General features: G+C 48.5%; 2 protein-coding genes across 2 annotated transcripts; both read left to right on the top strand.

Annotated features, from left to right (window-relative positions):
- Positions 1-4,683: 4,683 nt before the first annotated feature.
- On the top strand, positions 4,684-12,045 carry npat (nuclear protein, ataxia-telangiectasia locus). The gene is made up of 17 exons (XM_084446548.1): positions 4,684-4,798; positions 5,012-5,130; positions 5,257-5,317; positions 5,434-5,512; positions 5,614-5,654; positions 5,807-6,061; positions 6,172-6,247; positions 6,414-6,537; positions 6,622-6,713; positions 6,853-6,934; positions 7,359-7,455; positions 7,620-7,742; positions 7,952-9,484; positions 9,574-9,698; positions 9,918-10,020; positions 10,109-11,484; positions 11,585-12,045. Exons 1-17 carry the CDS (start codon positions 4,762-4,764, stop codon positions 11,663-11,665), a joined length of 4,404 nt encoding a protein of 1,467 aa, XP_084302674.1. The 5' UTR covers positions 4,684-4,761; the 3' UTR covers positions 11,666-12,045.
- Positions 12,046-12,788: 743 nt separating this feature from the next.
- Positions 12,789-27,414, top strand: LOC311317115 (vacuole membrane protein 1-like). The gene is made up of 12 exons (XM_084448129.1): positions 12,789-12,890; positions 13,203-13,308; positions 13,558-13,690; positions 14,405-14,495; positions 18,602-18,712; positions 20,545-20,715; positions 21,006-21,137; positions 23,401-23,481; positions 23,718-23,834; positions 24,632-24,693; positions 26,109-26,211; positions 26,415-27,414. The coding sequence occupies exons 2-12, from the start codon at positions 13,230-13,232 to the stop codon at positions 26,556-26,558; spliced, it is 1,224 nt and encodes a 407-aa protein (XP_084304255.1). The 5' UTR covers positions 12,789-12,890; positions 13,203-13,229; the 3' UTR covers positions 26,559-27,414.
- Positions 27,415-27,901: the final 487 nt, after the last annotated feature.

Below are 27,901 nucleotides of genomic sequence, written 5' to 3'. Positions count from 1 at the left end.
TCGCTTAACGGTCCTAACGACATCAACCGTCTCTCGGGCTGTGTGCGAGAGTAGCTTAGTCGAACGAGACACAGGGGCTTCATTTCCGAGCCGTTCACGATGGTGCGGTACACGAATACCTGCGCTCACCGTAGAAGTAGCAGAGAACGCCTTCCCAGCAGTCCCGTCTCCAAGGGCGGGCATTTGGGGGCCAGGCCCGCCCACTGAATCAGCTGGGCCCGCTCTGAACGAAACGCGAAAGACGTACTAAAATCTCTGATGACGGGATGACCCCCGGGCTATTCTGCATCTGATTGGCTTACCCTGATATACTTTAACCAATCGAACTGACCACTAAAACCTGACCAATCTCAACCAAGGAAGGCACCATATTAGCCAATCCCAGGCAGAGTAGGGCAGATCATTCACTCCGTGCGGTTATTTTTGGTAATGTTAACGACATACTAGTGCAAAAACTTGCATACATGGGATGAATTATTAGTGGATGTCAGAAGATTCAGAAGTAGGCTAGTGGTGATTGCTCCTTGGCTTAGGCTACCCATACAAATACAAATAAAACTTGATTTGTGCGCTTTCTTTCAGTGAAAGAAGGCACGAAAATCGACTTTCAGACTGTGTGTTAAATGCGTCTTGTATTCTGCCATATCGCTTCATTTTCATCCGTGGTTAGCATTTTGGTAGTGCTCCGTTGCCCCCTACAGTCCTCATGAAAATACAGTCCACGTTACGGTCCGTTGACCGGTCTTAATAGCTCGTTATTCACTTAACATTGTAGGCCAGGTAAAATGATGCAACAACTTGACTGTCCCGTCATTCACATCACCTATTGGTCAATCACGTTACCCACTTTAGCTATATAGCTACTGGCAGCATCAATGAACATTGAAAACGGAGATCTTGAGTAGGCTATTTGTTTAAAATTGATTACAAAATGAAGTGGATTAAACGAGTTTGGGTTACGATATAAGGTAGGTCTTTTGTGATTAATTACCAGTTGTTATGGCTGTGCGTTTTGCTTTGCCTAGATTTAATCGGCACTCGAGAGCGTTAACTTTGCTTCCTGGAGCGGTGGGCTAAAAAGCCTAGTAGGCTAGTAGCCTAGTAGCCTAAACACAGATTAGTGAGGGAGTAGGCTATTGAGTGCTGTACCCTAAGGGGGTGTATTTTATCGTTCTGTCATTCCTCTTCGTGGTGCTTGGCCATTGTTGTCATATAATGGCTCTGTAGTTTATTTAGTGTGTCCCTAAAAGCTTGGTTGTTTCTGTATGTTTTTTGCATATAAAAATGCCACTGCTCAGCGCCCTTCTGGTGCTGTGAAACCTCCCATCAGGGCATGCTTTGAAAGCGCATCCCTCCCAAAATTGTGCGCGGTGCGCGCTTGCTTCGCTGGTCCTGACTTACCCGGTTCTAGGACCCACCAGACGCCAGGGCTTAGTTGTCTTGATAAAAACATTTTAGTAATTACAATCGTTTTTAACGTGTTTTAACTTTACCAAGACAATTATCCACCCAGGGTTTAGGTTCTCAGGTCACCCCACCTATCTGGAGAGGAGAGTTGGCTGGTTAAGTGACTCGTCAAATAAGGCTGAAGATGCTAGTTTCATAAGCTGCAATTTTCTTTTGGGGAAAACTTGTTTATTTGTTTGCACAACAGGGATGCCCTTTTGCATGTACAGTACTTTGAATCACTTATGATGGACATGATAGGTTTAGTGTTATTTTTATTTAAAAAGGTTTAACAAAAATGTTTTTGCATATTCTCCATATAACAGCAATCAACTTATTTTGACAGTTTTGATGAATTCTGAGCAGTGAGGAGACATTCCAAAGATATGGTAATGGTAAGGTAGGTAGACAGACAGATAGATAGATAGATAGATAGATAGATAGATATAGACTTATGTCAAAAACACACAGCGGTAGGTGTCGGTGAGAACTTAGAATAACAATGAGAAATTAGATATCCCTCTAAATCTGGCTGAAAAACGACTTAAAACGGGCTTAAAAGCACCTAAACAATTTGTGTGTGCCCCCCCTAACATATTGAATGCCCCCCCCTGGCATTTCATTCTGGAAACGGGTCTGCTTCCCAGTATTACACACCAAGCGAGACACAGGATTAACTCTCTGGCGAGCATTTCTCTTGGAAACGGAAAGTTTAGCTGCCGAAAGCTGACCCGTGGAGGGGGAAGGCTGCCCGACAAACTTCCTTGATATCCCAGCCGGGGTAGGAAGAGTAGCCAGGCTAGCGCTAGCTAACTGAGTGGATGAACTGGCCCTTAGTTTACTTGAGACATGATAACGGGGCAGAACAGCGCTACCCTCCACAGACTTAATTCTCTCGGCAGAGAGCAGAGGGGCAGGCGCAACCATCTCAGAACCAGAACCCAGAGACACATTAATCATAGCATCAGACTGTCGAGCATGGAAATGACACAAGTGACCACCAGTGTACACATGAACATGCTCTTTATTGTGAGAACCCCTAATACAGGGACCACAACCATCCTCTAACGTGAGGGGAGGGCCATAGGGAACAATAGCAGCCTGAGCAGACGTTAATTGTCACGCATTAGTGCCGGGCTTCTTTCTCTTCCACTGCGGAGCAGGACCTTGGCGAGCGGTGGAAGGAGCATGGGGAGCCTGAGCGGATCGCTGGTTCGCGGGAGGGGGACCGGGGGCAGCCCTCGGAGGGGCGGACCTCGCCTTCCTCTTCCTCCTCTTACGGGGGCACGGGAGGCAGCAGACTGGGTCCTCTTGACCCCGAGATGCCTGGCCACCAGCTTGGACTGCTCCTCAACTTTGCCGAGGCGTTCCAGGGTTTCGCCGGCGGCAGAGCCGAACAGCCCGGACCGGTAGATGGGAGCGTTCAGCAGAGCCGTGCGAGCTGTGTCGTTCACAGAGGAGACGCCCAGCCACAGCAGGCGATGGTGCACCACAGCGTTAGCCATGACGCGGCCAGTGCAGATCGCGGCAGCCTGGCAGAGCTGCATGGCCGCTCCAGCCGCAGCTTGGAGGTCGGGAACCCGTTCGGGCGATGGCGAGGCGCCGCTGCTCAACTCCGATGCCAGGGTAGTGACCAGGATGGAGATGGAGGAAACGGCGGCCGTGGCCTGGGCAGCGAGGACATACATGCGGTCGGAGAGGGTAGCCGCTTGTCGGTCTCGCGCCCCGGGAAGCTGAGGCTTCTTGGTATTGCTCCACGCAGCCGCGCCAGGAGCGAAGTGGGCGGCAAAGGAGGGCTCAAGCGCCGGGATGCCACCGGAGATGTCGCGCTCGTAGCCGGACACACGCGTGGCGTCAGTCCAGGCGCGAACCGGGGCCTTAGCCTGCTCGAGAGGCGCCACCCAGGTACTCTCGACAAACCTGTCGATATGTTCCATGACAGGGAGGGGCCGCTTGATTCTCCGCGTCGAGAGCTCAGAGCAAGAAATGCCCCAGAGATTGGTGCAACTCGCCTCAGGCTCTGACGGGAGGGGGATTCCGATGGAGACCGCCGTGCACTCAAGTATACCGGGGAACACCCTCCGGAATACGAGCGGCTTGGCCCCACCGGAATCCCGGGGCTCATCGTCTGGGGGGCCGCCCTCGCCGCCGGCGGGGGGCTCGGAACCAGACACGGATGAGCCCGTGCGTGGGGAGGGGCCCTGGGAGGCGGGCAACTCCCCACTGTCTTCCGAGTCACTTCTATCCCCAGAGTCGTCGTCGGAAGGCTCGGACTAGCAGGAGGGGAGAGGACAGGGGACGGTACTCCGTGCGCGCCAGAAGTCCAGGCGGGCACGCCTGAATTCAGAGGACAGCAGCGCGCACTGGGAGCACGGCGGGTTGGGAGAGACTCCCTCTTCAGCGTGGCTCTTCCCCAGGCACGCCACACACCGGTCGTGGCGGTCGTCCAGGTCCAAGGCACCACAGCCGCAGTCCTCGACCCGCGGGGCATCTTCCAGAAGAGGAGGGGCGGGGCCGTCCATCGGGGATCCAGCAGCGCCGGAGTCCCTCAGAGGTAGGTCACCGCCGCCGTTCTTCTCGCTCTACTTCGTTCTCTTCATATTCTTACTTCAGAAAGGCTTCCTTCAGGTGCTTGATAGCTCGTCTGAAAATGGGAGAGGAGATTGCTGGGGTTTAGTCACCTTTATAGTAGGTGGGGGGTCTGTGATTGGTTAGGACGATAAGGAGTACATTTTTATCTTCAGATTGGTTGTTGGCATGCCAACATGGGTTACCAATAGGAGCGCTAGCGCCCCCCTATGGGGCGTAGCTCCACGATGTAGAACTGTACTATTTGACAGGTTCTTCCCTCCACACCCCCTCCACACGCAATTGGGTGTGGCTTCGGTCCCTTCAGCAGACACGCCCCCACAGTCTCAGACCAGAGAATGCTGCTGATTTTTAACCGATTTTGAAGCCTTATTTTATATACTTAGCGACATTTTTAATCACTCAGATTTGGCTGGCTGGTTAATGACATGTTTTCCTGTGGTGTATGAAGCTCATAACAAAAATTTGAACTGGGTTAACCTGGACTTTAAAGAAGAAGAAGAAGAAGAAGAAGAAGAAGAAGAAGAAGAACACCATTGTCCATAATGCAAGTCTCCTAAATATTCCGGAAGTTCCGGTTCACACCCGCCTTTTCAGTGGTCCTTAAACGTTGCGTACGCAAGATCTTCGACGTTTTTGTAATATTTACTTGCTTTGTTCTAATCCAAATGTCTTGTTACATACATTTACTGATAATATAACGTGTTGTCTTCAACGTCTACTGCCATGTTGCTTCCCTCGGACATAGCGCGGCTCGTTTTAGGTATGTCAAAGTCTGCAGCTCGCTGTGTTGTTAGCTGCAAGCTCTGTTAGCGTTAGCTAGCTCCACTGATTGTTGTATGTTTCCCGGGGTCGTGATATAGCCTAATACTCTGCTCAGCATAACCCTACTTGTTAGTGTGAATATCACGTTTAGAGTTTTGATGTGACGTCTTACCTACGAGTAAAGCTTTTCCAATGCCCCTTGTGTTTTCAGGGTATTTGCAACAAGAGGGACTGTCCTCCACCAGTAAGGAATTCATTCATGAAAGTCCCAATCTGAAGGAGTACGCTGAACACTACTCGGATGATGGAACTATTCCAGCTTGTGTATTTGTAAGTATTATGTCACTGAATATTCTACCACCGGCTATCAGGTTCACGACTGCCAAAGCTTCTTTGTAATTTACTGTTTGTTAGATTGGACACGTATTGAAAGTTACATGTCTGCTGCCATTGCAGTCTCTATTGGGAAAAAACCTGTCAACCATCCTGAATGAATATGTCGCTGCCAAAGCGAAAGGTTAGTAGCAATACCTCTACATCGCACAGTTATCCAATTAATTATTCTGTTTTTCACAACATTAAACTGATGACTGAGACTGCTCTCCTTATTGTTAAACTACTCCTTTCTCATAGATTTGAGTCAAGATATTCAGATACCTCCCATAATGACATCCCTTTGGAAAAAGATGGAAATCACACTCAATCAAATCAAGTAAGGAGTTGTTTTTATCTCATAAATGCAGCAATGCAATCAATACACTAACTTGTTTGGGAAAGATCTCTCTCTCTTCTTAATCTGTTACCTCTCCCCAGATGCATGCAAAACTCCCCATCGTTTAGCCACAATCAGAGAGGTGAGTAAATAACATTGTAGTTATGTGTGTGTGTGTGTGTTAACAGAAGTGCAAACCCATATTTAAGCACTAATTCTACCTAGCACTCCTTTTGATCTGATATTGGTAGTCCCCCTTTAACCACAACACTCGTGGTGGTATTTTCCTGACAGTGCGCACTCGTAACGGGATAGCGAACATCAGGCGCCAGAGTGCGCTGTCAGGCTCTCAGTCCTCCAGCCACAGCGTCATGGCCTCCCCAGCACCACAGGTCCTTCTTGCCATCCAAAGTCCCCGCGGAACGCCCCAGGGCATGCTGGGACACTCCACCCCCCTCAGCTATGCCTCCCAGCCGACCAGGCCCTCTCCCGCCTGTGGCCCACAAACCCAGATCCAAGATGGAGGCCGACTGCTCATCAACGTGAGCAGTAAGTAAATAGTCACATAACAGCTGTGTACGGTAGAGGTTTACATATCTGATACTGTATCTCTCATCTTAAAGGCTTGTTCATTTTGAAACTTGTTTGCTCCGTCTCAGGAGACTCGCCAGTTCATGTAATGGTTCCAGAAAACAGGTTGACCCCAGGTCCAGTGTCCCCAGCAAGACGGAAATGGTAAGATTGTCATATAACCTGTTTACCCACGGTAAAATAGTCTTAAAAGACTCATTGACTCCTTAAATCCTCTCACCTCATCAAAGCAGTTTGGAGGAGTTGGCTTGAGGCTCTTCACCGTAATGAGAGTGTGTTGAGGTGCTGATGAAGGGCTGTTTTCCCCCAGGAACTCTCCCAGGATGAGGGGCGGCGGGTGCGGCGGGTCCAGTGGGACCGGGAGGGCCAGCATGGCGGCCGGTAGCCTGGCAGCAGAGCCCCAGAGCGAGGAGGCTGCCACTGAGAAGTTCCCTGTGAGAGTGCCTTAGGAATCCTGCATTGATTCGTATAACAGTGTTTTCACGTGTTTTTTTTAATATGTGGATTTGTGTCCTCAGCAAATGGTGATAGAAAGTGCGAGGGAGAAGATTCTAGGCGACAGGTCCTTACAAGAGAAGCTGGCAGAAAACATCAACAAAATCCTGTCAAGGTAACAATGTGGATTTTGTAGTAGTGTCACTCTCACGTATTCACTCGTCTTAAAGAGGAAGTGTTGTACTAATCGTATCACTCGTCTTCAGATGGAGAGTGTAGTACTGACCGTATTGCTTGTTATTCTGCTCTCTAAGTGACAGCAGTCCCCAGGTGTCAAAAGCATCATGCAGCACGGTGGTGCCGGACCAGTCCATCGACGAAATTCTGGGACTGCAGGTAATGAGATCTACCTCCCTCCCTTTCCCTCCCTCTCTCTCTCCCTCCCTCCCTTTCCCTCCCTCTATCTCTCTCTCCCTCCTTCTTTTTGTTGTTATGTGGGTGAGGTGTGCTTTTGTGTCTTTTAACTTTTTATCTTTTGATCTTTATTGTTGTTGTGGTGTGAAGTATGTGTTTTTGCTAACCTGACCTGTACAAAACAAATTTCCACTCGTGGACATTAAAGATTTGCTTTGCTATTCTATTCTATTCTATTCTATTCTATTCTATTCTATTCTATTCTATTCTATTCTATTCTATTCTTTCACCCCCTCTCCATTCTCTCTCGTCCTCTATCTCCCTCTCCCTCGCTCCCTGTGTCTCTCTCTCCCTCCTTCTTGTTCTCTGTGTTGAAGGTCTTGTGTCTGTGCTTCCTCCTGCGCAGGGGGAGATCCACATGAGTGACGACGCCATCCACGACATCCTGGAGCAGACTGAGTCGGACCCGGCCTTCCAGGCTCTCTTCGACCTCTTCGACTACAGTAAAAACTCTCACCATGATTCTGTCTGCCGCTTCGCTGTCTCGTCAGCGCTAGAAATAACAACGGAAACGTCTTTTGAACGCCAGTGTTGTCTTAACCCGGAGAAGAGGAAACGATCTCTCCCGTAAGCTGTTTTTCTAACCATCTGGATGTTCTGGTTGAAGGTAAAAGTAAAGCCGGCGAGGATCCAGAACAAGGAGCAGGGGTCGGGAACAGGGGCGCCGTGGAGAGCAGCCAGACTGGAGACGCAGCCTGTGTGGACACCCTCCCTGAGACCGCAGATCAAAGTACGGACAAACCCACTTTCAGCTCTTAAAGACTACATGACCGGCTCCTTATGAAAAGAATGTGAACACGTCGCTAACTGCAGAATGTAAACAAACACTTTAGAGGGCTTAGCTCATTGTTCTGTCCAAGCAAGATCTGAGTGTTTATTCATATACTTGTTAATTCATTGACATATTCATCGAATTAAATCCTCCATTTTGTTTCACAGGCATTGTGCATGAAGATGCCACTAGTGCACAAGAACCTGCATCGGTAGCCGGAAGGACAAAATCAGCGCAAGAGGCCAAGAACAAGAGAAAGTGTGCACCGGCAAGCACTTCGAAGGCCACTCTGGGACCTAGCGCCTGCAGGCCGAGAAAGGGGACCAGCCGGACGAGACCCTCGGCCAGGGAGGACGCACCAGCGGAAGCTCCGTCAGCCGCCGCTCCGGACGCAGAGAGACGTGACGCGGACTCTGTCAACGACGACGGAGCGGCCATGGATATAGACCCGCCTGCGAACGCATGTCCTCCGGAGGTCACGGCCCCTCCGGAGGTCACGGCCCCTCCGGAGGTCACGGCCCCTCCGGAGGTCACGGCCCCTCCGGAGGTCAGGCCCCCCTCACCCGAGGTCAGGGCCCCGCCCGAGGTCATGCCCCCTCCTGAGATCAAAGCCCCCCCACCTGAGGTCACGCCCCCTCTTGAGGTCACAGCCCCCCAGACAGGGTTTGAGACGGGCAGACGGGGCAGCACTCCAACCCCCTCTACGACACTGACCGGGCCTAACGCTCGAAAACCAGAAACTAGAACTTCTACTAGTGTGAGCAAACCACAGGAAAGTAAGATGCAACGCGTGCAAGGAGGCGCAGGGTCCGGGCGCTTAACTACCACCCCGGCCGGGAGCGCGTCTACTAAAATCCTGCCGTTCCATCGCACGTCTCCGCCGGCCGTGTCATCGTCCACGCCGGCGCCCGGTCAGTTGAACAAAGCGCCCGCACAGAAACCTCCCGTCAACGCTGCGCCCGCGCAGCCTCAACCGCAGACGACCGGGGGCGTGTCCACTAAAATCCTCCCGTTCCATCTTATGTCCGCGCCCGTGGCATCCGCGCAGAACGCTTGCCTACCTCAAGTTAACGCGCCCCCCCCCGCCGGTGCGAGGATCCCGCAGCCTCCTCAACCGCAGCCCGGCCCCTCCGTGACCGTCCCGACGGCCGCGCCCCCCTCGCCGACCGCCCTCCCCGGCGCCGTGGCCAAGGACGTGGTGGACCCCAGCAAGATCGTAGCCCTGAAGATCATCATCAGCGACGAACCGGACGAGGCGTGCGGCGACTCCCATCTAAGCCAGGCTGCCGCCAGCGTGGGCGGAGACGGGATCCCCACCATCTTCCTCTCCTCCCCCGCGCTCACCGGTGCCCCCGCAGCCCAGGAGGAGACGGCGCTGGCGGTGAGCGGCCTGCAGCGAGCCGAGGCCGGTCCTCTCGGCGGGAAAGCTGGGGCGGTGGCGGCGACCATCGCCGGGACAACGCTCGCTGCCGTTCAGGAGAACGTGACGCAGCCCAGCTACATCATCCAGCTGCCGTTCGACTCGACCAATCCCGCCTTCGGAGGGGCCGCTACGAGCTACTTCCTGGTGACCGAACCCTCGGCCACAGACACTCAGGCCGGTAAAACGGCGCTGTCTAGCAGGGTCTCACAGGGACAGGTCGTGACCCCCGCCTCCTATGCCCTGGCAACACCACCTCGCTCTCAAACCTACACCACTGGTAAGATTAGGGAATGACCAAAACGCTCTAGAATTGCTCTTGATCCGCCTAGACATTTAGAAATGATTGGTTTGATAAATTTTTTTTAGGATCGTTTTCAGGATCAACACTCATCATATCGTCCCCCGTTCGGCCCGTGCTTCAGAACATGGTGGTCCCTGTATCCGTCACCGGGCAGAACAACGCAGGGAAGATTCCAGTGGTATCCAATCAGGTCAGCATCAATTGTTTTGACAGTTTTTGCTGCTATACTTAGCTACAGTATTTGCATTTAAGCATTTTTTGTTTGTTTTTTACTGATCTAATGATATTTGACTGATCTAATGATATTTAACTGATCTAATGATATTATACTGATCTAATGATATTTGACTGATCTAATGATATTTGACTGATCTAATGATATTATACTGATCTAATGATACTCTGTCAGTTTGTAGCCATAGCTAAACCAGCCGCTGCCACAGCCCCAGTGAAGCAACCTGAAACTGCGAAACTCCAACCTAAACTTGCCTCCATGGACACTGCAGTCTTGAGTAAGAACTGGTTCTCAGCTTCCATACTGCTTCCTCTGTGTCAATTCATGCTGTCCTCTAATGTTTGCATCTCCCTCGTATGTTTCAGGCAAGACTGGAGCTATGGGGCCCGTCGTGGTCACTAAGGCAGCCCAACCTCAGTCCTCTGAGAAGACCGGCCAGTCCAAGGTAGCCGCAGGCTCCAGCCCCGGCCACAGACGGATCCTCTGTTTCGACACTTCATCTGGCCAGTCTTCAACTCCGCCGAGAAAAACCACACTCAGAACCACGCCCTCCAAGGCCCTGGCAGCGAGCACTACCTTATCACCTCCTAGCCAGCAGACAATGAAAGATGGTCCCAAACAGACTGCAGTTAAACCGGCCATCTTGGGTGGGAGCAAGCCACAAAGAAGGATCGAGACGGTGAGGTGTACGGATGACACCCAGACCACATGGAGCGCTACACAGACGGAGAAATCCTCTCCCATCCAACAGCAGAAAAGGTCTCGAAAAGATAAACATAACAGAAGGATTAGTGATCCAAGCGAGAGCGCCAGTCAGAGCGCAGGCAGCAGTAATATAGAGGCGTCACCTCCAGAGCTGTCTAAGAGGTCCCAGTCCAAGAGGAGGTCACAGTCGGTGGGCCAGAGGGACGAAGGCAGGAGTCGGTCGACAGAGGCCTGCGGCACGCGCTCCTCCTCTGACCACAGGCTGAGGTCGGGCAGCAGGAAGGAGAGGGAGGAGAAGGACAGCAGAGCGGAGTCGTCCGAGAAAGGCTCTTCGAAATCCCGCGAGGGGCGGGCGGAGAGGAGGACTTCCTCCCAGGAGTCCCCCGTCACGGCCAATAAGGAGAACGAGGTGAAGGGGAGCAGGCTGGAGCAGCCCCCGCCCGCCGCACCAGCGTCCAGAGACTTAAGCCCGCCCCCTGTGACCCCGCCGACCCCTACCCTGCAGGTGCTGCCCGGCAAGACCCCCCCCAAGTCCAGCCCGCTGGCCGAGCAGGCGGCTGAGGCGCTCCAGGACGTCCAGCCCCTCGACCCTCCTTCCACCCCGCCCAAGAGGCCCGGCGTGGGCTGCCCCGACTTGCCCCTCCCCCGGACCCCCGGGTCCGGCCGTCTCCAGGAGGAATCCCTGGACTACTCCAGGACCCCCTCTCGGCAACGGCCAGGCCCAGACGGAGAGGGCACCCCCAGGCACCTGCTGCCCCCCCCGACCCCAGACCTCCCCACCTGCAGCCCCGCCAGCGAGGCGGGCAGCGAGAACAACATCAACATGGCGGCTCACACGCTGATGATCCTGTCGCGCGCCGCCATAGCCAGGACGGGAACGCCGCTGAAGGACAGCCTGCGCCAGGAGGGGGCCGGCGCCAAAACGCCCGAGGCCTCCAAGAGCAAGAAGAGGAAGCAGCCTGAGCCTCAGGTCAGCCCCCCGTCCAAGAAGGAGCCCAAGCTGTCCGGCTCTTCAGGCAGTAAGAAGAAAGCCAAGGTGAGATTCACACGTAGGATCAAATCTAGTGGTTCCTCACTTTTTTTTTTAATGCTATGATAAATAACCTCAATGACACTCGTTGTTTATTGTCCCTCAGAAACAGAAGAAGCTGTTGGACTCTTTCCCCGATGACCTGGACGTGGACAAGTTCTTGTCTTCACTCCATTATGATGAGTGACAGGGTTATAACTGGTTTATATAATTGGCGGCCGCAAGCGATGGAGATGTCCAGAACAGTACAGTATCTTGTCTCCTGTCCAGGAATAGAACAAGCCATCTACTGTCACAGTGCCTATGGTTTACCCATCCACCACACAGAAATGGGGTGCTTGTGGCCTAGTTGAACAATGTCCTCAGCTCCTAGATTTGAAATGTTATGTATATCTTTGTACATCCTCAGACTTAACATTTAATTATATGTTCTGTACTATGAACTTTGCAGACATGCTTGATAGACAGCACTTTGATTCCATACAAAGGAAACTGTTGTTGGCAATAGTTCTTCATTCAAGGTTTATTTCTTCAAGCCTCTTGTTGGTCAATGTTTGACTGTGTGTATTAAGGACTCACACTCTAATGTGCATTTGTGTTTAAAAGGCATTTCTGAAAATGTTGTCGTTGAGTGATCTTTTAATTAAACTAAATGCTCAATAGCCGAATGTAGGGAGACCAGAATGAAGGAGCTTCTCGTTCCTCAGGCTTTATCGTTTTACCATATGTTCAGTTCTGGGACATAGTTTGTGTATGGAAAAAAATATTTTAATAAAACAATGGAACAGCATCTTTCACAAACTATTTTAACTACTTGCCAATTGAATGTGAAATAATTCCAAAAAAGATTTCTCTGCTATCATGTGGAATTCCTACCATCTCTGGTTTCAGGTAATGTAGACGTTCAGGATCTCATTTAAGCGTTTTATAGGTGTCGCAGTGGATCAAAGAAGGATTACAATAACTACCTGACTGCACAGTTTAGTAATCACTTTATTAAATCTGTTCGCTAAGCAAACCTGGCAACCCCCGATTGGACCGTAAAAGAGTGCCACAATAAGAGTGCCACAGATTGAATAATGTGTTTTATAAACTGTACAGCAGGTACATGTGAATTGTGTTCATCAATGGAAGTTATCAATAATTATTATAAATCGATAATTATGATATGTACTTCTAGTACTATTTTGTAGAAAATTGGCTTACATCTGAAGAACCTTTATATCGAAAGCCGTTTCGGGAATTGTTCTTCCGGGTGAAAGGAGGAAGGTATGACAGCTCAATTCATCATTAGCTTGCTTGCTTGCCCAGTGCTACAAACCCATGATCTATTGCCTTTAGTCGGTTCTGTGTGCTATATCTTTAAATAGTGGATCACGTTTTGACAGCACATTATTCCATCTGGACACAAGGTAAACCGTTGCTAAATGTTGATTCTTTTTTTAGCTACCCATTATCAACCGGCTACTTGACTAGCTAGTTTTAGCAATTAGCAGCTAGCTAGCTAGCTACATTACCGGTTAGCATGAAGGAAGATGTTGCATGATAGCTACGCGTCATCTGGCCTCAATTTGTACTACACATATTTCATGTTGAATTAAATAGAAAAACCAAGAGCCTTGGTTATAATCTCTGACTACAGTTAGCTACACTGTCTCTATAAATTATAATAACTGAATGAGCCCACACAGCCAACGCTATTTCTGATTGATTCTGTCCTACAGGCTACCTGGAGCAGGTCAGTGAATGAAATGGCAGCCAATGGAGCTAGTTGTGAACAACCACAGAAGCGAGTGGGAGCCAAAGAGAAGCAGAATGGAAATTTCACAGGTTGGGTTTGTAGCTGACTTCACCAGAGAACTGTCCTCCTGTCTCTTAATTTTCTCTTCTTCATATACTATTATTGTGCCCATCCAGCCACATGATAAAGAGTTCAAGGACCAAAGTCGCATATCTTTAGAGATATGACCGCTATCACATATGGAAAAGATCAACCATGACTGACTGCTGTTTTCTCCCCTACATGCCCCAATGATAGCAGCGTTGTGCTAGTTAATGAGCATGTTCTTTTCCCCCCAGACCCCTCAGCCAGCGAGAGGAGGCGGAGGGACAGAGAAGAGCGCCTCTCTCTGGTGCTGTGGAGGAGACCCATCCTCACCCTAAATTATTTCCTCCTGGAGACCCTCATCACGCTAAAGGAGTGGACGTTAAAGTAAGACACCATTACTCCTCACAGCACTACTGTCCACACACATTTAGTGTGAAATCTCATCAAGTAGTGTGTGTGTGTGTGTGTGGAAATACACTGTGCTCTGTAGAATAGAATAGAATAAAAAAATTATTCTTGCCATATATAACCAGTACAGGTACAGTGGAACTCTTGTCATCACTTGTCATCACTTCTCCTTACAATATCTTATCAGCACTAATCACTTCCTCATTGCAGTCCCAGGTACACAGCTTGACCTTAAAGGATCCCAAACTGGCAATTTACTATCTGTTGTCTAGCAGGCTTATCGAGTTGGATCTCATCTACTTATCCCTTCCAGTCATGGATGACTCTGTGTCTGTGATATAGGCAGTGCGATTAATAGCATTCAAGTATACAGTTGTACAGAGTCAGTTGTTATTGTCTATTGTATATGCAAGAGTTAATTGTTATTGTCTATCGTATAGGCAAGGTGTTCAATTGTTCAAGTGTTGTCAGGTGTGGGTTCAAGTGTACAGTAGTACAGAGTCAGCTGTAGTACACAGTCATTTGTTGTCTATTATATAGACAAGGTGTTCAACGTGGTCAAGTGATCAGTTGTTGGTCCAGGGGGGAAAAAAGGAAATTGTAGATTCTATCATATTAGGACAAGGAAATGTAAACCTGTGTAACAGAGCCCTATGCCGTCTCTGCCATTCCCCCCCCTTCTCTGTTTAGACTATGGCAGCGCCGGGGGTCTGTGTTGGTGTTCCTCGTGCTGTGTTCACTCTTCTCTGTCGCCTACTCTACAGAAGGACCCCATCAGAAGGTGAGGACAGAAACCAACCAACTCCTTTTTATCGCCATTATCTTGTGGTGTTATTCTGTTGTTACTGCAAGGTTGAGGAGGCAGAATGTGACTCCCTTGTACCCGAACTATAGACATAATAATAAAGGCATCTGAATCTGAATCACGTCCTCTGTAATGGACTAGCTCTGTTCGGTGTTAATATTCAACACCACTCGTACCACCCTTGTTGGTGATGACGAGGAGGATGTCTAAAGGGCAAAGATAAGTCACTGTTTAGTCTACTTGGATAAACAACATTCATAGAGGAAAGGTCAACTCAAGATATACAGTACTGTTGTTGAGCAATGACCAGCTTTTCCTTGAGTAGCAAACATGATGAATCTTTGGGATAGGCTTTACTAATTTCAGGATGTGCTATTTTAAATAATCATCCTCTTCACAGATAGTGTCTTTATCTACAGTATTAGGCATACAGCGTACAATGGTTTTAGTAGCGGCTTTCTTTCTACCAGTTTCATGGACTGAAGTGCTTAGGATGAAGTGTTTAATGTCTAACTACGTACCGACAGTAGGACTGGAATGGACCTGATTAGTGCTGATAAGATATTGTAAGAACAAGAGACAAGAATTACAGTGTACCTGTACTTGTTACACGTAACACATACATTTATTATTCTATTAGGGATGTGAGCAGATAGTCCTTTATCCAACTATACGACGCAGCTTCTGCTAGTCGTTCAGGAAATACTAGTCGGCTATATATATATATATATATATATAAGAATATATACATTTGTATACATTTTATACATTTTTAAATATTTTTTTAATAATTAAAGTCACCTCACTCACAGTACAGGCATATAGTTATTGTCACACTGCACCTGGTGGGTGGGTAATGACCCAAAGCGAGCGTGTGAATTGGAGTTTAGTCATGTTCCCGTTGTTGCAGTCTTTCACAAACTGATGGCTTCTGTATTTGTACACATGTTAATGAGAGAGAGAGAGCGAGATTCTCCCCCACCCCTCATGGTTTTAGTCTAGTCAGTGTGTTCTTATTACCAGTCATCTCGTACTGGTTCGGTAAGTGTCCAGGTTCAGTCATCATTCAAACTAAATCATCATTGAAACTAAATCATCACACTGCATGTGAGCGGAGTGAGCGCAGAGCGTGTTTTCAAAAAGTCGGAGCGATCGGCATTCTCTTATTATTATTTTATTAATTCATTTTCATTTCCATTTACGATTTCTTGTTTGTGAATAATCAAATCCATCCATATGTCAAATTTAGTGCAGTTGACTCGAACCATTACAAATAGCGATTGATTCTTGGTGGCCTGTGTGTGCTCTGCCAATGATGATAGAATCCGTCACCAACCATTCCCATCTAAAAAAATAAATAAAACAGAGGTCCATCCTCTACTAGGATCTGGAACAAATAAGTTTGAGAAAGGCTGGTTTGTGTGTTTGTGTTGTGAGATTGTGAAATGAGCAGGTCTATAGCTAATGAAAACGTGTACGTCCTATCATTGTGGGCACGCGCGCCTCGCCTGCACCTGGCAAAAAAGTGTCCCTCATTTGGATTGAGAAAGTTGGCAACCCTAATCTCAGCCCCTGCCCCCCCCCCCCCCACACACACACACAAAACAGTGGTCCGCAGGTTGCTTCTTAGTCAGGATGGTGGTCCCTGGGACAAAAACAGTTGAAAACCCCTGCTTTGTGCTGACTGGCTGTGAGTTTGTGAATGTGACTGTGAATTTTGTTAGTAGAAAATAGGTTTCAACGAATAACGGTCTGTTTTTATTACTTAAAATAAAAAACATAATTAGCCTAGGCCTACACAGAATCTACTGGGCATGAGCTCCATATGGCTATTATCACACGAAGCATACATTTGATTTAATTTCATTTTATTTTAAACTTGTTGAATTAAATTATGGGCCTAACTAGAAAGGGTGCTCAGGGAGCACAGGGCTCCGCCCATTAATGCATTTTGTTGGTATAATCGAGTTGAAATGGTTAAACTCACTTCTCAGTATAAATATAGCACATTTGCACCATTGAAGACTAAGCTTTTTGGTGGTGTAACTGATTGTGGTGTTTTAGAGGTGGTCATGTATGAACTCAACTGAACATACTTATGTACTTTTTCCAATCAGCCAGTATAGACAATAACAGAAGACATAAGTTACAAAACTATATACAGAAATTAGGTCCAGTGTTTATTCCTCTGGGGGGTGAAAAGGACGGGCACTAGCCCAGTATCCATGTCTCTGGGAGGGGTAGAGGGGCATTAGCCCAGTGTCCATGCCTCTGGGAGGGGTAGAGGGGCACTAGCCCAGTGTCCATGTCTCTGGGAGGGGTAGAGGGGCACTAGCCCAGTGTCCATGCCTCTGGGAGGGGTAGAGGGGCATTAGCCCAGTGTCCATGCCTCTGGCAGGGGTAGAGGGGAAATAGCCCAGTGTCCATGCCTCTGGGAGGGGTAGAGGGGCATTAGCCCAGTGTCCATGTCTCTGGGAGGGGTAGAGGGGCACTAGCCCAGTGTCCATGTCTCTGGGAGGGGTAGAGGGGCACTAGCTCAGTGTCCATGTCTCTGGGAGGGGTAGAGGGGCATGTAATGGATTTTAACTGATCTAGTCAAAAAGGATTTACCAAGATTCGCTCAAAAGGTTAAGTCTGGTTTATTGAGAAAACAAATACGAGCGCAAGGACTTCCTGGACAACGCAACAAGAGTGGTTTATCCAAAGAAGTGAAGCCTCCTGATCTTGTGCTGCCTTATATTCAAGCAAAACACAGGTACGGCGCTTCCAGGATGTGATTGGCTAATCCATTGTACGTCATATGAAATGGCAGGCGTGGCCGAGAATACAGACATGTGACATGAGAAAAGGCGGCAATTTCTTGGAGACAAAGGGACAAAGGATGGTTATTCTGGAGTAGACATTTCTAGGTGTGTGGACCTCCTGGAGGCCACCCTGTCTATGTGAACGGTTGAGGGAGGTGGTGAGTTACAAAAGGAGAGAGAGAACAAAGGTTTAAGGTGTTTGGAATAGAAAGGTCTTGAGGCCAGATGTAAATTCTATAACAGGCACTAGCCCAGTGTCCATGCCTCTGGGAGGGGTAGAGGGGCACTAGCCCAGTGTCCATGTCTCTTGGATGGGTTCTAAGTTGGCTTATGCTACATCCCTCCATCGAGTTTTGTTAAATTGTTCTGGTAGTTTTTGTGTAATCCTCAGATATAATTTTGTTTTACATGCATAGAAACATAAGATAATATTGGTTGCTTAAACCACAAATAAATAAAGTTGATATGTAAGATGATATCTAAAGCTGACTTGATTCGTCATTGTAACAAAGAGCCAACATTCTCTAAATAAAAATCAACATCTTCCTTGCGGCTCGAACCCGCGATAAAAATGAATGAGACTAACACCTTAACCGCTCGGCCACCAGGCGAAGCGTGAGCCTGTCAGAAGAAGTTAAGACTAGACAGCGTTCTCAGGGCACAAGTTTCCAGGCATGAATGTGTAAGTTGATCAAAATTAAGGCAAAAAAATAAAAAATAAATAGACTATACATCAACGTCCATATAAAGTAGGCTATTCATTGTGCTTTTATTGAGTCATTTATTTTTCAAACTTCAAATATCCGTTCATGAAACAGTCATTCCATTGCGCTCTGCTTAATCCTATTAAAAGTTGATTAGGTATTACCTCTGATAGGCTTATATCAATGTTCTAATTTTAGCCTAATTAAATATTACAGGCTATTAGGCTAGCCTACTCTTCAGTTAAACAAAATAAATCACATGTAGATCTTTTGCTAAGTAATAAGCTGTAAAGACGGGCTGGAATACTGTTTTGGGGAGAGCAAAGTGAATGCAAATTGACTGCCACTGAGTGGTTGTGAATCTGTTTTATACTAGTCGTGTAGTCGGTTGCAAAACCACCGTATAGTCATCAGTGAAAATAGTTGCTGCGCACATACATATATTCTATTCTATTCTAGGAGAAGTTGTTTTCTGAATTCATTTCAGTTTCCACCAGTTTGACTCCATGTCAGATGTGGTCCAGACGTGATGAGCGGTCTCTCTGCCCCTCTGTGTCTCTCCCCCCCCCCACAGTACGTGCAGCATCTGGAGCAGCGGTTCCTGTGGTGCGCCTACTGGGTGGGCCTGGGCGTCCTGTCCTCCGTGGGCCTGGGGACCGGCCTCCACACCTTCCTGCTCTACCTGGTGAGATGACCCCTGACCCCCGGCTCTGAGCCCCTGTCTGTACAGGGCGGCTGGCTGCCTGGTACAGAGGGCTTTTTGACTAACACACTGTGAAATGAGATGGTGTAGATTAACATGTCATTTTATTTTGATTAGTACTTGGCGTCCTTGCCCATGATGTACGTCCAGTTCACTGCTTCACGTTGCGCTCTTTGACTTTGAAGAATGCAGGTTATCTGAAGTGGACTTCAGGATGTCTCTAGCTCAGTGTCATGTCCCTGGTTAATTCCCAATAGTCTCATGTACTGTAGCAGCTATCCATATTGTGTCCAGTGGGTGGCGTCATACTCCCCAATCACTTATTTCATTACATTCTTTCGTCAGTATTCCGCGGATCTGGGGAAAAGTGTTCAGTGACACTTGCCTCTGATGAGTGATCACAGGGTGCTGCTGTCCCTGTGGTCAAGTCACACTCTAGACTGTGTGTGTGTGTGGCTTTGTGACACGCGTCTTTTCTGTGGTGAAATGGAGCACTCAGCAGTGGGAAGTGATTCCATACCAGTTCCCACTTTAGCGTGATGACGCAGTCCTTTCCTCTTTAGGACCGGTGGCCCACAGATAGTCAGCAATTCCATCGTTCCTTTAGGCTAAATGACACAAGCCTACTACTCAACTACTCAAGCCTACTACTCAACTACTCAAGTTTTCACTTCCAGATACCAAATCACCTTTGTGGCCGCATCCAATAATGGTTCTGAACTAGACGCTTCTTCTCTTTCTTCTGCTGCTCTCTGGTCCCTGGAGACTTTAACGGCTCCGACTGCTGCTGGTGCTGACCTCATCTTTCTGTGACCTCATGGCGTGTCATCTCTCTGTGACCTCATGTCTGTTCCCACATCTCTCTCCCCCCCTGTGGGGGAGGAGCTTTCCATCACTGCTGCTCTGTCATTTCCCCCCTAAATGACATCAGCCTCGAATCGGGGAAACTTCGAAACGAGCTCTGCAAAATGCTGCTACCGTAGACGGGGGCAAAGTGGCGTTTGGTAAGTTCTCAAGGTTGCTGGCGGGAGGGCAGAACGACGACGGTGAACTGAGGCTCGGTTCCCCATGTTCCCCCTGAGAACAGTGAGATGAAGGCTTCTGCCAAGACTATAATGTGCATTTAAACCCCTTAGTCAGAGGTGAGCTCTACAGGCTGGGAATGCTCTTGTTTACATGCGGCCAGAGACCGCAGCTCCCCTAGTCAGGTTACTATGGACTGATTAGACCGGCCTCAGAGAAGAAGGTGAGGTCACGGGCAGACTGCGGAGGTCGCGAGCGTCCGCGGACGATGATTCACCACGGCCCGAGCATTTTTGCACTCATCCGAGATGGAAATCTTCAGGGAGGGTCTCGTCCGCTTTCAACTGGAGATCTTCAACCTGTCAGCTGGGGGCAAACATATCATGCCTGGGGAGAAGGCTCTGTCTTGTCTTGCCAGAGCTGATTCACCTCTGTGGTGGAACGTGGAGGTTTAGAATGGGAGGAAAGCAAGGGAGCAGGATCTCGTGAACCCACGCGGCCAACAGAAGACTCCCTAGTGTGAACTCCTCCCGCTCCAGGGGAATCACCACTGACTAATTGTCTTCTGTCTGTCACCGCCAGGCAGGTATAATGGAGTCTATGTTGCTGGTTCAGGTGCCCGGCCTGCTAATGAAGCCAGGTGGCTAAGCTCCCAACGCTGATAAATGGCGGCGCATACCGGGCTGTCAGTGGGGCTTCAGTGACTCAGCATACTGTGTGTGCTTAAACTCGGGAGATATGTAAAGAACAGCCTCTGTCTCTCCTTTCCAACCCCCCCTCCTCCTCGTCAGGGTCCTCACATAGCCTCCGTCACGCTGGCCGCGTACGAGTGCGGCTCCACCGACTTCCCCGAGCCCCCCTACCCCGACCAGATCGTCTGCCCTCAGGGCGTGGCGGCGGGAGGCGGCAGCGTCTCCCTCTGGTCCATCGTCTCCAAGGTCCGCCTGGAGGCCTGCATGTGGGTGAGTAAACATCTCAATCTTCTACCTCACCTCCGTGGTGGAATGACTAAAGGTTTCTACGAGGCCTTAGGTTACTTGAGGCGAATAGACGTTTACGGGATTTTAATAAGGCAACATTTGTCATTTGCACAGACAGCCGAGCTTCTCCGTGCCTTCGGGCAGCAAAGTTGGTAGTTCCTAGTGCTAGTACTAATACTAGTAACTACTTGGCTACTAGAGTATTAGACTAGTACTTGACTCTGCGAGGAAGCAGAGGCTAACCCCCCCGGTATGTCCCCCGCCTCCCCCAGGGCGCAGGCACGGCCATCGGGGAGCTGCCCCCCTACTTCATGGCCAGGGCGGCCAGGCTGTCGGGCGCCGACCCGGACGACGAGGACTACGAGGAGTTCGAGGAGATGCTGGAGCAGGCCGACACCGCCCAGGTGAGAAGGTCCGCCGTTAGTCCTCGTCCCTGTCCCAGTGTCCATCCTCACGGCCGTTAGTCCTCGTCCCCGTCCCAGTCCCACCCTCACGCCCGTTAGTCCTCGTCCCTGTCCCAGTGTCCATCCTCACGGCCGTTAGTCCTCGTCCCCGTCCCAGTCCCACCCTCACAGACTCACAGACTCAGAGGTGCGTTCCCGCTAAATGCGTGAGGGCTCAGGGCCGTCCCACGTTCAAGTGCACGAGGGACCTCTGGCAGACATTTTGAGCCCTTTATTCCCGCTTTACGTAAGTCTGCACTTGTGCAGACTTTTTCAAAGGGATTTACCCACAGTTCATTTAGTTGTGACGTGAAACACGGGGTTACCTGAAGAACGGACAATAAACAAACATGGACTGATCAACCAACCCTAACGTTCATGTTACAAAACAAAATGTTTTCATGTTTCAGCTGGACTTGCTTATCTGTACAAGTAGCCTTTCTTTCTGAATCCTTGGTTTCAATATTTTTACATATACGTTATCAACTCTATGGGTTCGTATAATTTGATTTGTTTGAAAATATCTAGGCTATGGTTATAAATTACATAGATATGATTCCCCCAGTTAAAAGCTGCATGTTATTAATCATCCATCTCGGTGCAGTGTTCTTTGAATTGAGATTTCCAGCATGAATATGGAAAGAGTTGTGAGGTGCAGAAATGCGTGTTGTCATTCTTCAGTAAATCCTTTTGAATTCATCACAAACAGTAAGCTTATGACCACAAAATGAAATGATTTCAATAAGTTGAACAGAAATGTTTTGAGGGTATCAGAGGGTTATGATAATGTAAAGGGGATTTCACTCAGCCCAAAATTAATTTGCATGTCGGCCTACAAGAAAAACATAACATAGAAGAGGGAGTGACAGCTGAGACTGCCCGGACCCTCAACATGTAAACAAACTAAATAAAACGTCCCAAACCCACAATGGTAAGAAATAAGTTTTGGCATCAATGTAACGTGATGTCACAAGTGCTGTCCCATTCCTTTTATAGCATTCCGAGCCCTTGCAGCCTCTCACACTCAACCACTTATATTATTGACTACCAGGTAACGTTAATAAGTCTGAGGGTTCAGGGCTTGAGGGTTTAGAGGGGACATTGGGACTGGGCCCTCCAATTAGACTTCTTTCATCACACATCACTTCCTCAGTCATGATTGGCCAATAAGCTCACTCCTTTCGTCCCGTGTCACTAGTTTCTCAATCATGATTGGCCAATAGGCTCCCTCCTTTCGTCATGTCACTAGTTTCTCAATCATGATTGGCCAATAGGCTCCCTCCTTTCGTAATGTGTCACTAGTTTCTCAGTCATGATTGGCCAATAGGCTCCCTCCTTTCGCCATGCGTCACCTGATTCTCAGTCCTAACGGTCAGGCTGACGAACCATTGGATGACATCCAGAACACTTGACGCTCCTCCTGAGTGTCCCCATGCACTGATGCTGGCCTGTCCTTTTGTCCACTGACCTCTGGCTTATGATTGGCCACCGTATGTCATATGATTTCAATGAAAGCCCCTCCCCCTGCTTCCAGTAATTCACTTGGTAGGGGAGTGAGTCACCCAAAACCCTACTCTCCTTTTAATCATCTTTCTCTTTTTCTGTCTCTCTCTTTCCCTCCCTCCCTCCCTCTCCCTCCCTCTCTCTCTCTCTCTCACTCCGGGATCCTTTAATTTGAAGGACAGCTCTGCTCACATGACAACCAAGAGCTTAGATCACATGCTGCTTCAGCTTCTCAAGTCACGCATGAATTCTCAATTTGCTGATTCTAAAATGAAGAAGTCAGACATCACATGTCTTGGTACATAGCAGATATGAATATATTTGTCTATTAGTCATCTAGTGTGTGAATGTTGGCCAATTCCATGTGTTTGATGCTGGTTATATGTTTTGAAATAAGTTTTGAAATGAAGAGATTTCTTAGTCCATGGGGATGGGGGATTTTTGGTTGTCTAGTTTGATCTTCACCATCACCCCCCCCCCCCCCACACACACACACACACACACCAAACGCAGTAAAAGAGATGGGATCAAAAGAGCTCCACACCCCCATGCCAAGCTTTCACAAGGCTTAGCCAAAGAAACTACACTTAAAATCTGACTTGCATTTAATGTGCCCCATTACTCTGCACAAGGGTGGATGGTTTTCCAGTCACTGTCCCGCATTGGATGGTTTTTGTGTGATTATATTAAGGATACTGACCTGTTTCTATTTTAATTTCAGGACTTTGTCACCAGAGCCAAACTGGGCGTCCAGAACATTGTGCAGAATGTGGGATTCTTTGGGATTCTGGCCTGCGCCTCGGTAAGCCCAAGTCACAGTCCGGCCGCCCTGCAGCCACCGTTCACAGTTCCATCAACCATGTGTCCTCATTCTGTAGTTGCTTCATTCTACTTGGTTATGTTGCACTTGTCTTAATCGGTATGCGGTTGTTTTAATTGTCTGCCACGATGTTCGATTTTACTGTAAAGCACTTTGTGATTGTGTATCTTGAAAGGTGCTATATAAATCAACTGGACTTACTTCCTCTTGTCCTTCAGATCCCCAACCCCCTGTTTGACCTGGCAGGCATCACCTGTGGACACTTCCTGGTGCCCTTCTGGACCTTCTTTGGTGCTACGCTGATTGGCAAAGCCATCATCAAGATGCACATACAGGTGGGTTATTGTAGTTGGGCCCTGCCGACACTCAGCCCACTTTAAAGTAACTTCAGAATAATATTTGTAATTTGGGGTGAACTATCGTTTTGAAGTGCCTGGATTCTCTGGGAGGGGGGTCAGTGGTTGCTGAGTAGTTGGAATACATTTATTGCCTTTTGAGGACCCTTAAGAGCATCCAGATGAAAGGAGACGCTGGCGAACACTTTAAACGAAAGCGCTTTTTTTTTGGGCTCGCCAGATCTAAACTCTTAATTATGGTCTGCCTTCATTGTTGAGTCTGCCGCAGTGACTAATCCGGGCCTAGACAGTGAGAGACTGACTGTGGGCCCTTGTGAGTCGTACGGTCTTAAGCTGCTGACCACACCGATCAATTCATCTCCATGTTGTACCAGCCAGTGATCTCACCAAACCTGACAAAGCTCCTGCAAGGACGAGGGGGGGGTTTGTCTCGCCCCTGACCCCTTGGGTCATTTCCTTTCCAGTGTTTGCTAGGGGGTAGGAGGGAGTAGGAGCTAGGAGGTATGTGTTTGCTAGGGGGTAGGAGGGAGGGAGTAGGAGCTAGGAGGTATGTGTTTGCTAAGGGGTAGGAGGGAGTAGGAGCTAGGAGGTATGTGTCACGGTTCTTCAAAGCAGGCCTGGATCCCCCGCCTAGGTGCACATGTGGTTTCAGGCTCTCATGTCTGGTCTGTCTCAGAGCGTGAGTCTGGCTCTGTGGGGGGGTATCAATAATCACACCGTTGATTCAGACGTCTCCTCTCTCTCTCTCTCTCTCTTTCTCTCTCTCTCTCTCTCAGAAACTGTTTGTTATCATAACGTTCAGCAAGCACATAGTGGAGCAGATGGTGTCTCTGATCGGGTGAGTAAGTGTGTGTGTGTGTGTGTGTGCGCGCGCGCGCGCGGATGAAAGTGTTTGGATGAGAAGAAGGTGCCTTGCAGAGTCAGCATCCTTCCTCTGTGGTTTGTGGAGATGCTTTTGAAACCAGATCGTTGATTTGATGATCATTCCCATTTGTGAGCGAATGCTATTATAATGGCGTAACATCAAAGCGAGACGTTGGCGGGTTCGCTTTCTCCCGAAAGGGTATGTCCCTCACACGCACACACTGTCCCCCTCGCTGGTGGCCTGCCCTGTGGGACCCGTTTGGATGGAATGTGTGTTCTGACTCATCAACAGTACAGCTCTGACTGGGCCAGAGTCCCCCTTAACGAGCAGGAAACTCAAGAGCTGCAGGATGTACCAAAGACAAATAAAACAGTCATCAGACTTCATCAGCGACCTCCAGCTTGTCTTAAGTGCATTTCTATTCACAATCAAGATAAGTTTCATGACTGACTCCATTTGCTGTGTACTAGGAGAGAGTACTGTAGTTAGGAAAGGTGGAGCGCGTCTGACTCGCTGGGATGCGTCCGAGTGCTGCTCTGATGCTGAGTCAGGTCTGTCGGCTGAGTGCAGCAGTGTGTGTTTGTGTCCGGGTGACTCAGTGGACGGGAGCCTGGGGCGTGTGAGCTCCTCATCACAGCCTTTTGTTTGAGATCAGCCAAGACTTGTATTTCAGTCTTACTAAGAGTTTTGGACTTCAATGGATGTATCGAAATAAGCTACGCTGGTAATGATGAATTAGGTTAATGGAATAACTGTAGGCCATGTCTGTTGATAGGAATATGAATGTGCATCTACGTAAGCACTGTTCCATTATACAAGTAAATAATATACCTGTGATGTGGGGGGTGGTCACTGTTGGATTCACTACCATTGGCCACACGTTGAGTTAATCCCTGGCTCGCTCTCTCCCATATAAGGAGAGCCATATCGACGCACCCTCCCACTCCAGAAGAGTTTCTGCCCAGAGGGCTGTGATGACAGCGTGTCGAGTCACTTCCTGGTTAGCTCAGCCCGGTGCCTATAGGGCCCTGGTGGGGGATATAAGAGGAGGGATGAGGAGCACTAGCTCAGTCCACTGCTGTGTGCTGCTCGGGCAGCAGGGGGGCAGGCAGGGCAGCTCTCAGCCAGAGGCCTCTGAGGATGATAGATACCTGCCTCCGGAGCTGCTATTAACTACCGGGACAGTCTCTGCTGAGGACTGAGAATAGGAGAATAGGACTTAGCTCTGGCTCGAGGGACGTGGTGTTCTACAGAAGCTCTCTGGCACGTGAAGAAGGGATGCTCTGTGGTAAGTACTTGGCATATAATGTCTTTCTCTCTCTCTCTCTTGTCTCCTCTCGTGTGTGTGTGTGTGTGTGTCTCTCTCTCCGTCCTGGTTGCTGGCGCAGGTCAGTGCCCAGGGTGGGTCCCTCTCTCCAGAAGCCCTTCAGCGAGTACTTGGAGGCCCAGAAGAGCAAGCTTCACCATCCGGCTAGAGAAGGCGCCCCTGCTGTAAGATCTTCTGTAGCATCACGGCTAACGTGCTATCAGCAGCGCTTAGACCGGCGCAGCTACTCCTTCTTTTGGAATGTTTATTGATGAAAAAACATAATTTTGATTGGTGCCAGTGATTTTGTTAGTGCCGCTGGTTGTCATGTCAGATTCAGTGTAGCGTGTACATGCTGAAATAACATATTGCTCTGTGGGGATTTCAGGGTGAGAACTGGCTGTCGTGGGCGTTTGAGAAGCTGGTGCTGGTCATGGTGTGCTACTTTGTGTGCTCCATCGTCAACTCCATGGCCCAGAGCTACGCTAAGCGACAGCAGCAGCGGAGGCACTCTGATGAGAAAACCAAGTGAGGAGCCGGGAGAGCTGACCAGGCCGCTGAGGGGCCCTGGGCTTGTCCGGGTTCGGCCCGGCCCGGTCCGGCCACCATAAAACTGAAACCTCACCCTCTTCCTTCCAAGAGGCTGAACGCGCAAAACTGGCACTGTTCTGTGTTCTTCTCAAGGACGAACGCGCTGTTTGTCCTTACCCATCTTTGTAGTTCTCATCTGTGTTTACTAGTGTGTGCGATTGGTCGTTCATGATGACCTGTGTAATTCTAACTAGGATGTAATAATAATAATAATAATAATCATTAACCCTTTCAGTGACTAAGAAGTTCAAGGAGCAGCTGGATGTCAACTATAGTTTTTTTTTGGGGGGGGTGGGGGGCTGCTGGCGGTTCTACTGGCTGCGAGGCCTTATGCACGGTGGAAGATCATTCTTCCATTGAACGCGATTCTTAATCTCTTGACTTGACCTTTATTTCATTTTCTAACAGTATGGGTTGGTTTTGAGTCAGACCAGTGTGTTAATGTGTTGATATGATGATGCGAAGGACTCAGTCTTCAGGGTTTCCTTTTCCTTTCCGTTCTGTTCCGTTCTGTCCTGCTGTTCAGTGATCGACCATCTGTCATTTGTGTTTCTGGGATTTCTCACAGAGAATAGCAATATCAAGTCGGATCAACGTGGTATTGATGGGTTTTGCACATCCTGTAAATATATTTTTTGGACAGTATGTACATGTATTTGTAAATGGTCAGGAGAATACTTTACCTTGAACCAAAACAGAAAAAGGAAAAAGGAGAAATCATTTGTAACTTAACATTACACTCAGTTAACTTAAGACCATTTTTATTCTGTATATTTAGACTTGAATCATCGGAACATATATAAACTGCCTAAATCATTCTCCTTGCTTCCATGTCTGAGTTTGTCATTTGTTTTTATTTTCCCATTGCAGACTTAGTTGGAAAATTATTTAAAGTAAATTATTCTCACTTGTAAGCTTTTTGCCCATTTGATGGTACTGAATGAGAAGTATTACTTTAGATTCTCTGGGTGTCGAGACTGAAAGAATGCTTGAAACGTCTCTTGGGAAACTGGAAACATCTAGACGGTAAGTGGAAATATACAGGACATTCTCCATGTTGTGAAATTCACTTGTGTGAAGATACTTAAAACACTCATCTATGTGAATTGGAATATGAAATCGACTCATGTAAAGTGGATTTTAATTGCATTCATATTGTCCTGTGTGTGTATATGCATGTTTAGAGATGGTCACATTCCTTCTAGGTTATTGAAGGTCTCATCCCTCCCTCTCTCCCGTCTGGTCAGCTAGCTTATCAGACTGGTGTTGGCTGTTTGTATCCCA

This window comes from Borostomias antarcticus (assembly GCF_949987555.1).
Source record: "Borostomias antarcticus genome assembly, chromosome: 1".
In the NCBI taxonomy this organism is placed as follows: domain Eukaryota; kingdom Metazoa; phylum Chordata; class Actinopteri; order Stomiiformes; family Stomiidae; genus Borostomias; species Borostomias antarcticus.
This window is presented reverse-complemented; position numbering and strand designations above follow the sequence as displayed.

What these genes read in the sequence shown, in the direction of transcription:
- npat (XM_084446548.1), top strand. Translation starts at nt 4,762, where the DNA reads ATGTTGCTTCCCTCGGACATAGCGCGGCTCGTTTTAG. An exon ending in TGTCGCTGCCAAAGCGAAAG is followed by an intron (nt 5,318 to 5,433) that starts GTTAGTAGCAAT and finishes CCTTTCTCATAG; the next exon opens with ATTTGAGTCAAGATATTCAG. An exon ending in ATCACACTCAATCAAATCAA is followed by an intron (nt 5,513 to 5,613) that starts GTAAGGAGTTGT and finishes ACCTCTCCCCAG; the next exon opens with ATGCATGCAAAACTCCCCAT.
- LOC311317115 (XM_084448129.1), top strand. Translation starts at nt 13,230, where the DNA reads ATGGCAGCCAATGGAGCTAGTTGTGAACAACCACAGAAGCGAGTGGGA. An exon ending in GCCTGGAGGCCTGCATGTGG is followed by an intron (nt 20,716 to 21,005) that starts GTGAGTAAACAT and finishes CGCCTCCCCCAG; the next exon opens with GGCGCAGGCACGGCCATCGG. An exon ending in AGCAGGCCGACACCGCCCAG is followed by an intron (nt 21,138 to 23,400) that starts GTGAGAAGGTCC and finishes TTTTAATTTCAG; the next exon opens with GACTTTGTCACCAGAGCCAA.